The following is an 11,593-nucleotide window of genomic DNA, read 5'->3' on the forward strand; positions in this document are numbered from 1 at the left end:
ATTTTGGCTCCTGGGCTGCAAGAGCTATGGGAGGGCAGCCAAGGTGGTGTAGCCTGCATCGTGTAGTGGTTAAGAGCGGTGAGCTCTAATCTGGAAAACCGGGCTTGATTCCCTACTCCTCCACAGTTCTCTCAGAACTGTCTCAGCTCCACCCACCTCACAAGATGTCTGTTGTGGGGAGGGTGAAGCCAAGGTGATTGTAAGCCACTTTGAGACTCCTTAAAGGTAGAGAAAAGCAGGGCACTCTTCTTCTTCTGGAAGCAATGGCCACCACTGGGTCTCACATATACATTAGCTTAATAGCTAATAGCCAGTTAGCTTAATAGCCAAAAAGTGAACAGTTCTGAAACAGTAATTATTTTGTCCACCCTAAATATATCAAAAGCAAGACATGTCCACGCTTATTTTAGTAGGTAGGGGATCATTTAGGATGATATAAATATCAGGCTATCAGGATTCAGGAGCAGAAAGTAGGTATGTGACATCTGTCCCCTTAGTAACAAAGACAATCCAGCCTACTCATGCACAAACGTTTAGAGAATTATACTTAAATCAAACTCATTAATACATTTCATTTCTAACTTTGTGTGAGTGGATAATGGCTATTCTTTGATTTTATTATGGTAGCAGTCATTTTACATGAGTAACTTTTCTGTAATCTATTCAACCACAGAGTGCTGGAACAATACATTCACATTAGGGTAGATCTAGTTTATTTGTGTCTAGAGAGCAGAAAATCTACATGTCAATTGCCAAAGAAATTTCCCCAAGGTTTTTGGTGGCTGAGATATTAGTTGTATGATACGTTTTTAAAATGCTTTTAAAAGTTAATACCAGAAAAGGAAAACATGTTGTGAAGAAAGCACAAAATCCACAAAGCTGTGTATGTTTAGGACAATCATTATGTGTGGCTCAATTGTATTTTGGCTTTGTAGGGTGGTCCCACAAGGGGAAATGCCATAATAAATATTCCAGCAGATGGGGATTAGACTTGCTTCAAAAGGGATAACCTTGCCCAAGGAGGCATTGTCTTGTTTCTGCTTTGTAAAACTGCATGTAGGTGAAAGGGAGGAAAATGCATAGTCTTAAAGCAGGACAAAAATAAAATTTTATATATATAAAATCTGGCCTTTCCTTCAAGGAATTTAGGGCAGCACACATGGCTTTTTCTTTCACCGTTTTATTCTCACAACAACCTAGTGAGAACCATTGGGCTACTTAGGGCAGGGACACCCAGAGAGCTTCACGGTTGTGGGATTTGGTTCTAGGTCTCCTCTCTACCACTACCCCATACTGCCCCTAAAATTGTAAGGTATTAATGCAGGGAAAAATAGATGCCTCCTGTTGACAACTTTAACAAGAATGGTATACCACTGTACTTTATTGTGTTATCCTAAGCATCATTAGGCATGCCTAACCCCACTGAAGTCAATAGGTTTAGGTACGCCTACATCTATGTAAGATCAGACTGAGTATTTAAGTTTCTGTAGGTGTTTAAGGCACTTAGGGGGGGAGGGAAGGAGCCAATGTGGTGTAGTAATTAGATTGTCAGACTAGGATCTGATAGACCCTGGTTCAAATACCTTCTCTGCAGTGGAAGGTTGCTGGGTGTCATTGGGCCAGCTACCCTCTCTCAGCCTAACCCACCTCACAGGGTTTTAGTTGTAAGGATGAAATAGAGAAGGGGAGGATAATGTTATAAGCCACTTAGATTCCTCCTCTGAGGAGAAAGGTGGGATATAAATATATAAAAGAAATATTAGCTTGGCAAAGAGAATGATACTTGTGTTACATAATTGTAATGTTGTGGCCATCCAGGATTACAGTCTTCCACACAATTTAGTGTGTCTGTATGTGTGTGTGCGAGATTGCATTTTCACACCATCATGAAATTACATTTTGAGTGCAAGAGAAAAGCCAGTTCTCTGCATCAGCAGCATTTCCTCGAGGGGCTATCATGGTCCTTCACAACCAGTAAGCAACCAGTCTGAAAAAAACTGACACTTGATGACCTCTTAGAACTACCAAAAGTTAGAATTTCCTTTCAGATGACAAGGTGAATTCATGTATAGGCTATACAGCAACAAAAGTGAACCTTCCAGGTGTAATGCAAATCCATTTGTTAGTGGAATCGGCAGCCTAAGGAGATCGTTAAATTTCTTTGGGGCCCTCAAGGTAAGGTTGTATAAGCATCTTTTGAGAATGCTGTAGGTATAGTGTATCTTCCTTGAGGCAAAGGACTGGACAGACTGACTCCTGTCCCTTACAATTTCAAAGCATTGTCTGAATTTCTTTATAAATAAAATATTCTTATATATAAATAGAAGTCACAATTGTAATGGAGGGTCAGGGTCCAATGACAGACTGATAAATTATCACTGAATTGTCCTATAACATTATGTTCAAAATACAGATCACTATTTTTTTCTGTAGGTTTGGAGGTGCTGTGATTCTAAATGGTCACTATATATCTTCTCTGCCCTTGTTTTAATCCACACATGAATTTGCATGCAGAGCGAGTCTGTGAAACAGAATTGCCTCAACTTTCTCAGCTCAAAGATTGATTTGACTTATTCTTGAGAAATCGGGTCTCTTAAGGTCTACTTATTTTGGAGCACAGTAATTTTACTTTTAACAAGATAAACACAAATTGATTTCCAACATTCTACAAGGAAAAATACAGAACAGTTTTGGTTTCGGTAGCACATTTATACTGTTTCTTTCATTTGTGGGATTCTTAAAAATCTTTGTACTGCCTCAAGATTCCGTTAGCTCAATATTGCTTTTACCTGTTGTAATCTGATAGATCTTGCATTTTATTTTGTTTTTTGTTTTTTAAATAGGAATTATTACTAGTTATGGACTGTATGTGAATGGCATTCTGGCACAGAACTCTTCGCAGCTCAGCTATTATATTTCTGGACTCTCTCCCTGGAGTCTGCATTCCTTCAGAGTTCAGGCATGTACTGCAAAAGGCTGTGCTCTTGGCCCACTGGTGAGTAACTCAATTTACATTCTGAGAATGTAATAAATGTCAGATGGCAGTGAATATCAGAGTAAATGGTGATGATTAACACTGGTCAGTACTAACCCATCTGGCAAAATGTGACATTTTATAAAAAATGCCATTAAAAGCTGCAAAGGATTGGAATAGGTCACCAATAGGCGCCGTTCCAAAAAATCATATAGATGCTGTAAGGACTGATATCAGGAGTGGGGAAAAATGGAGAAATTACTGAAATTAAGGAGAGTTAATATGTTTAAAAGGCACAGATGTGGTTTAATCTGATTTAAAAGGACATGATTAAAAGAAGAATTACTATTCCAGTAATGAGGAAAAAATTCTAGCCTCTCTCTGACCAAAAAGTGTTGAAGACAATATAATGTTCATAGAAGACAAAAAAACATTATATATCACTTTTCTTTCCCAAATTGTTATGCTGTTTAGAAAGACTACCCATCTGGGTTTAACAGGTAACTGTTCCATAATGGAGCAAACTACATGAACAGAATTAGTAAATTGCTGCATTTTTAGCATTGCAAATAAAATTTTTGAAGCTTAACCAATGTTTACATTATTTTTTCCAGTACTGACAATTGTGGGGATCTTGAATCACTTTCTTGTTTACCTAATATGTATTACTTAACTGTGTAAGAACTAAATATAGAAATCTTAAATAAGATTAGCATTATTCTATTGGATAAAAAGGTGTGCTGATAAGCAAAATATTCCTTTATGGCTAATCACCTTCCACCGTGTCACAGGACTGTGTTAAAAATGATGCAGCTATAGTCTTCTTGAGATTCACCAAGTCAGTGAGGATGAATTTACACTTCCTTGTGAAAATTAGGCCTCTTATTTCCTTCCTTGTTTTTACAAAGCTCCACAGCAATACCCACTCTAGCATTTCTGCCAAAGTTTTGCTTAACAGCATCTCACTCTATAATAATACCTTCACTGTATGAAGATTACTTCACGAAAAGGACATCAAGGTTTAATTTTTTTTATTTTGATTTTATTATTTCCCATTTTCTTCCCAAGATTCATTGCTTTAAAATGCTGGTAATATCATCCATCTGTAGAACAGGACTGTAGACTTTATTACCATTAAACATTTTATAGCTTGGACGGGGTTGATGGATATTTACTCTTAAAAGCATGAGTGGCTTTTTGCCAATTTTTCTAATCATTCTTTTTTTAAAAAATCCTGGAAATTTAGGGAATAGCCCTCTAAGCACTTGTGTTTAGCTACTGCTTTTCAATCTCCATTCATTTTCAGTGAGGCTCCCATACAAGCCCCATTGAAATGCAGAATGCTTGCACAGCAACCGCAGGGCTTGTGGACTGCACCTTTCATTTTGTTTGTTTTGTTTAAAACTCCCGACACTCATTAATACTGAAATTACCTCCCATCATTTTCAGTGTACTGGTAGTAGTGTCAAGCACCTCTCTTTCTGCTGTAAGATGATTCCAATTCCGAATGCATTTATTCTTTGAGTATTCTGATGCCCTCAAATATCCCATCCTGTTCTGTAAGAAACTACTGAATGCAAGTTACTGCACTTCATTAAAGCTGAAACTCAGTCGTGACTTTCAGTGCAATTCAAAGTGGGGGTTTAGAGCTGTCCTAATACTTATCTGTATCTCCTGCTCAGAATACAAACTATTTTCCTGAACCACTGATCCATCTCCAATACCAAGGATTGAAATGCAGTGTCTTTATTTAGAGAGCAACTCTCCTAAACGCTGCTAGGTAGTTAAAGCACCACATCTTCATTTGATTTTTCTGCAAGATTCCCCACCATTACCACGTATGCCCAATGCTTGTAAAAAAAACACACACACACACAAAAAAACACTTTAGTTCATTGAGTGCTTTAAATAGAAGCAGGGACATCTCCCAGTAGTAAACTGATATTATCCTCCTAGCTATTTTTGTAGCTGATCTTTTATCTAATGTGCCCTAATCGATTCAAGGGATGCTATGCCACGTAAACACCTTAGGAACCGGATTCTTCAAGTTTAAAACTCTTTCCAAGGTAGCTGTGAAGATCTTAATCAGTTAAGAACTGCCATTGCATGATGCTTTTTCATAATGCCATTGCAGAATGCTTTTTAAGTGAAGCTGTGTTTGATTTCAGATTAAATGATGACCTAGGGAATATGTAATCCAAAAGATTAGTTTACATTAAAAGGGAATTAAAAAAGGCAGGATCTCTACTCATTCCACTATGCTGTTTTAGTAGGAAACAATGAAAAGACTGGATCTAAAATGCACAGATGATTTCAAATTTCTCATCCCTGCATTTTCAATTCCAAGATCCCTGTTTTGAGTTCACTTCTCCCTTGCGCAAACTGAACTTTTCTTTATTTTTGCACCATTTACAGTTTTATTGCACTGAATTTTTCATGTAAATTGTGCCATGTTTTTAGTATTATTTGTGTGTCACCAAGAGTGCAATCCTATGCAGAGTTCAATGGGTTTAGACTGGATTTCATTGTACATTAATATTGTACATTACATATTTCTTATATATATATAAATGATGTAGAATATATGCTTAGATACTGTGTAAACTGCAAATAGAAACTGTGCAGTTTGTTTAGTTATTGAAACATTTCTATTGTGTCTTTCCCATAGTCTGTGGTTGCTCATCATGCACACACAATGCACACTAATGAACAGTGAAATATAGAAACCTGAAATCATTGACAAAAATATAACTTAATATAAAAATGAATGCAGAGTATGTGTTCATCCCTATTACAATGGCATATATGTTAAAATTGCTAATTAATAGGAGGTAATGGAGTATTTTCAATAATTTATAATCAATATAAGATGGGTTAGTTATGTGTGCAGTTGTACCACTATTTAATATTAATTGTGATGCATTTTCCTAATTTAGTTGGAAAAAATATTTAGTGCTGCTTCAGCATTATCCCTTAATTTCTGGTTTAGTATCTTATGTAGGTCGGGGAACAGTCTCATAAGATGAACTAGTATAAATGTATGTTTTAAGGATCTCTACTGGGTTTAAAGAAAGAAGGATACGTTTTTTGTCCATCAGATATTTTGCATGCATTCTGTTCTCTACATAAAAAGTATTGGAGGCTTCTGAACAAGACACAAAGATAACAACTCTGCATAGACTGGAGAACAGTACACAGTGATTTAATCTGAATCTTCTAAAAGTGCGGACAATATATTTTGACTTTGTGAAGAACTGATTATTCTTAAGATTGCAACACACAATTCTTCCTTTGCTTCTGTGAGTCACAAGATATAAATAAGGTGAAGGAGGTTCACAATTGAACATTAAGAACTTGTGCTCAGTTTATATTACTGCATGCCACAGACTGAGAAGCTACATTCTGATGGTAATTATGGAGACACAGATAATTGAAAATTAATGTTGCACATATCTCACATCGTGCAACCCTTCTTCAGTTTGAAAGATAGTGCTAATGAAAAAGATCCTGTTGGAATAAATGGCTTCAGGATTACAGCCCTTATCTGGAGACATCATGTTTTTCAACTCAGTGTATACATGGAGAATCCATGAGCAGTTTAGCAGTATCCTTTTCTCTTCTGCGTAGATGGATATAAATCCTTTTAGGAATGTAGCTAGCAAACTTGATTTTTAGGCTGACTTTATGGCTTCTGTTGTGTTCTCTTGTGGGCGGGGAGGAAAGGATCTTTTTTTATGGAACTGGAAGTAGGAACTCTGCTGAGGTGGGAAAGCCAATGCTGGATGGAAAACAGCTAGTCAGCTGACCAGGGCATTTGCTGTAATGAGGCAGGTAGAAAAAAACACTGATTGCTTTCCGAAGGTAGCAATTAAGAAATGGCACTGCTGTGCCGCCAGTCAGTGAACCAGGGGGCTTAGCATACTTACTGATGCAGCAGTGGAGACTGAATGTACAGTTCAGTTTGCCTACTCAGTAGAGGACTTGGAGGCTAGAGGTTAGGTCCCAATGCTGATTGCCGGGATTAAATTCATAGTCTCTGTGGTATATGTGGTGACTGCCTTTGTGGACTCCTGGATCCATAAATTCAGCCAAGCGCATAGTGTTTCAGGTCCCTTTTTACCACTGGCGGGTGGTTTTTGGGGCGGAGACTGAGGAGGATGGGGTTTGGGGAGAGGAGGGACTTCAATGCCATAGAGTCCAATTGCCAAAGTGGCCATTTTCTCCAGGTGAACTGATCTCTATCGGCTGGAGATCAGATGTAGTGGCAGGAGATCTCCAGCAAGTACCTGGAGGTTAGTCAATATAACAAAAAGAAGTACTGCAAATATATGATAATTACAAATCAAACAACAACATATAGGCTCTTATATACTTCAATATCTATTAACCAAAACACTATACAACTATATTTCTCTATATTATTATATATTACTATATTCTCATTCACAAACACAAAACTATGAATATCCTCTCCTTTTTAAACATTTTTGCCCGCCCAAGTAAATACATTCCAAATAGAGTCCAGGCGGAAAATAGAACAGTCCTTCCCTCAGGCTTGACGCCATTCGAAGCCAACAGTGGCGAAGAGGGACCTGGCAACCCTACCTGAGACTCAAACATTTCTGAGTTTCAACATGACCATATAATAAGGATTTTTTGTTTTCTGGCTTAGAGCTAAACTACATGCTACACACTAACATGTATAAATGTGCATAAGTGCATGTTTACAGCAGATCTGTAAGGAAAAAGCAACTTCAGGAAGGATTAATTTGGAACAGAGGGAAACGGGGACAAGAATGGGGGTGTTTAACCCTTTCTTTGCCCACTACTTATCTGTTTCTGCTTTCCCCTCCCAATCCACTTTCCTTCCATGCGGCTTCTTGGTAGAGCTAGTTGTCTGCCAAAGCAACTGCCACTTCTTGGGCAGTACAGTGAGGAGGTTGCAGGGGTTCAAGTCATTCCCAGTCAGCTGTGGCTCAAGATGCAACTAGTGCAGCCTCTTGAATCTCCACCAATGCAGGTTGGATCCGAGCTGAGCCTCTGCACTGCTTTCAGTGCTGCTAGGGCATGGAGGTCTTGCCGATGCTGGAAGAGATTGGTGCTGTAGCTCCTCAAGGCACTGGGCACATGTACATGTTGAGAAGCATCTGTGTTTTGCATGCATATCCAATAGTCCATTGCAGTTTACATAGCCTTTGTTATTATATTTATCATTCCTATAGATGTGTATGGGTTGGGTTTGAGCTGAGTCATTGTCCTGAGTCATTGAACATTACCTTTAATACTTTGCAGGACAATAACTCAGCTCAAACCCAACCCCCCTTCTGACTATATACTACTCTTCCTACACACTTGACACTGAGAGACACTGTCCTTCAGTGTTACTCCTCTGAAGATGCCTGCCACAGCTGCGGGCAAAACGTCAGGAAAGAAAATACCAAGACCACGGTTACACAGCCCGGATAACCTACAAGAACCAAGGAGCCCTGGATCAGTTTATGCCATTTCTTTTTCATGTTTTAATTGTACAAAGTATTTGTACTTCTGTCTATTGGCTCCCTGTTTTTTTATTACAAAACACTGCATTATTAAATTTGCAGGTTGAAGCTCGTACAGTTGAAGGTGTACCTGAAGGAAAAATTGAAGTATTTGTCATTCATGATGGACCAAGAACAGTTCAAGTAAAATGGCTTCCTCCACATAAGCCAAATGGATTGCTAACCTATGCTGTTCTTCTAACTGGCTTCTTCTATACTGATGAAGGTATTTCCATTATAGCACATTATTTGGAATGTTCTGATGTTGTTTTGCTTAAACTGAATTCAAAGATGGGCTTCCACTTGGATAAGAGCGAGATTGTACAAACCTCTTGCAAAATGTAAGCATAAGATTCCACTTATATCCTTGTGAGAACTCTTTGCTTCCACACCCACTAATGCTTCACATTCATGGAAGGCAACATCAGGCTGGCCAGCTCTCCCTTCCCACCAGCCATGGCAAACCCACTCCCTCACCTATACTATGGATGGGGTGCCAGAATGGGCAAATTGGAAGGATAAATGTTTCATTACCAGTAAAGTATGATATTTTAATAGTTGTGTTAGGGTTCTTTATAATTTTAGGACTGTTGATATAAGATCCAAGAAAATGCTTGTTACCAGAATTCCTGACTACCTTCTCCTACCCTCATACATTGTTTGGTTTGCTATCTTTATTGCATAGGCAGTTCTCATGAGCTGTTGTAGATGGGCTGAGACTGGAAGAAGAGATTCCACAAGCTTTGCAAGGTGGAATTATTCAGGGGGGCTTTTGACACTGTCACCTAATTTTTAATCGCATGTGTTAGTCTTTATGGATTTCCAATTGCATATTTGTTGGCACCATTAGCTACATTTAGGAAGGTTTGTGGGACAGTTCCATTTCAAAGGAAATTTTGCAGAAGGGTAAACTGTTTCGGCAGGTTTGGCTGTCATGTGTTTTTAAAATTAGTTTTTATTTTGTTTGTGGCCTCTTGTGGAGAGCCAGCGTGGTGTAGTGGTTAAGAGCGGTGGTTTGGAGTGGTGGACTCTAATCTGGTGAACCGGGTTGGTTTCCCCACTCCTCCACATAAAGCCAGTTGGGTGACCTTGGGGTAGTCACACTCTCTCAGCCCCACCTACCTCACAGGGTGTCTGTTGTGGGGAGGGGAAGGGAAAGTGATTGTAAGCTGGTTTGATTCTTCCTTAAGTGATAGAGAAAGTCAGCATATAAAAACCAACTCTTCTTCTTCTTCTTCTGTTGTCCTCCCTTGCAACTTCTTGATGCGCTGTTAGCTGCCTTGAGTCAAAGAAAATAAGACACAATATCAATCTATAAAGATGGGATACAAATAAGTGTTTTTTTAATTATCACTGTAACTCACCTTGAGTCTGGTTTCAAAAAAGGTGGGTTGGAAATGTTCTAAATAAATGTACATTCTTCCTTGGTTCTTGTAGGTTATCCGGGCTGTGTGACCGTGGTCTTTGTATTTTCTTTCCTGACGTTTCGCCAGCAGCTGTGGCAGGCATCTTCAGAGGAGTAACACTGAAGGACAGTGTTACTCCTCTGAAGATGCCTGCCACAGCTGCTGGTGAAACGTCAGGAAAGAAAATACCAAGACCACGGTCACACAGCCCAGATAACCTACAAGAACCAATGAACTCTGACCGTGAAAGCCTTCGACAGTATATTCTTCCCTTTGTGATATGGTGTTAAAAACAGAAAACAGCACAGGAAGCAAGGATGGATTAAACTGCCACGCCCAGTGCTTCTGGTACAGTCAAATTTGGAGCTCCTTTAAGTAAATATCAGGATAGCTGATATCACATGTCCCATGTGACTGAGCCTTCAAGGATACTCAAAACGTTTGCAGGAGGGAGCCCTTCAGGTACTGTTAATTTGAACAAGGAGAGAACAAACTCCCACCAGTCACCCATGAGGATTGCAGGATAATAATCTAGCAACATTGGTAAATCCCCGGGCAGCCATATGATATTCAGTTACAAGATTGCATCAGCCATACCTGACATGCTAATAATAATTGACAAGATCTGTCCTGGTTTCTGTCCTGGTTACCCTATATTCTGTTCTGGTTTCTGTCCTGGTTACCCTATATTCTTTTGCTGGGCCAAAATTTGTTATTGGTTGGTTTTCATAGTTTTGTTGACTACAAGATTTGCTGTCTCATTTCAGTCTCTCTTAAATATAATCTCCTGATTTGGATACTATTGAAGTTATGCGTTCATGCCTGATCCTGCCAAGTTTCATGCTTGGACTTAATAACTAGCAATTCACATTTGCACCAAATGTTGTTGATACTGTTGCTTCTTAAAATACAAAGATAATAACACTGGCCTACCTTACAGAGATTTCATAGGCTTAATTCTGATAATATATGATGTGATTTGAACACTGATCATTATACTTTTTTTCCCCAGTCAATAAGTGCTGGGGATAGATTCTGCTGTCTCTTGCATCATTGCACCATTAAGATGGTACAACAGAAATGTAGTCTTCATGGTGCTGCTGTATACGACTCAAGCAGAAATGTTTAGAATTAGGTGCTTTAGTACCGCTAAATTGGCTCAGATCCTAGTTTTTGATTATGCATTGCCTTTGATATAGAAATGTTTTGCCATCACCTCTATAACAAACAAAGAGATCAAAATGCTTTGTAAAACTCATGTAGCAATACTGTGGTTGGATGCCAGAAACTGAACGTTTCTCTCTCCCATACTCACGCAAAAACTTTTTCTGATCGGCCCATTATGAATTCTGTTTGCCAACCACTTTGAAAATAGCTTTAGAAAACAGCTTCTCCTGTTTCAGAAAACTGCTTTAAAGGGATTGTTTGGCTTTCCTTTGGCTTGTAGTTCACTTTTTTTCTTTTATGTTCAAAATGTTATATAGTTCCAATAGCGGTGACATTTTACAGCCGTCTTGGAGAAATGTGAATCACTGCACAGACAGATTTCATGTTGAACTTGCTTTCACAGACGTTGCAGGCTGTAATCCTTACTTAATAATGCTTAATGCTTGTATAGCATTTTCAGTGTTCAAATCACATCATATATTATCAAAATTAAGCCTATGACATCTCTG

The 11,593-nt window shown here is 38.7% G+C and overlaps 1 protein-coding gene across 1 annotated transcript in view; it reads left to right on the forward strand.

The window, feature by feature from the left end:
* Positions 1 to 11,593, forward strand: part of USH2A (usherin) — a 588,113-nt gene that overhangs the window by 288,933 nt on the left and 287,587 nt on the right. Inside the window, exons 35-36 of the mRNA XM_056852957.1 lie at positions 2,844 to 2,995; positions 8,575 to 8,737. Coding sequence (XP_056708935.1) covers positions 2,844 to 2,995; positions 8,575 to 8,737 — 315 coding nt within the window. The remainder of the gene's footprint in view (positions 1 to 2,843; positions 2,996 to 8,574; positions 8,738 to 11,593) is intronic.

Source organism: Euleptes europaea, chromosome 7 (assembly GCF_029931775.1).
Source record: "Euleptes europaea isolate rEulEur1 chromosome 7, rEulEur1.hap1, whole genome shotgun sequence".
Taxonomy (NCBI): Eukaryota; Metazoa; Chordata; class Lepidosauria; order Squamata; family Sphaerodactylidae; genus Euleptes; species Euleptes europaea.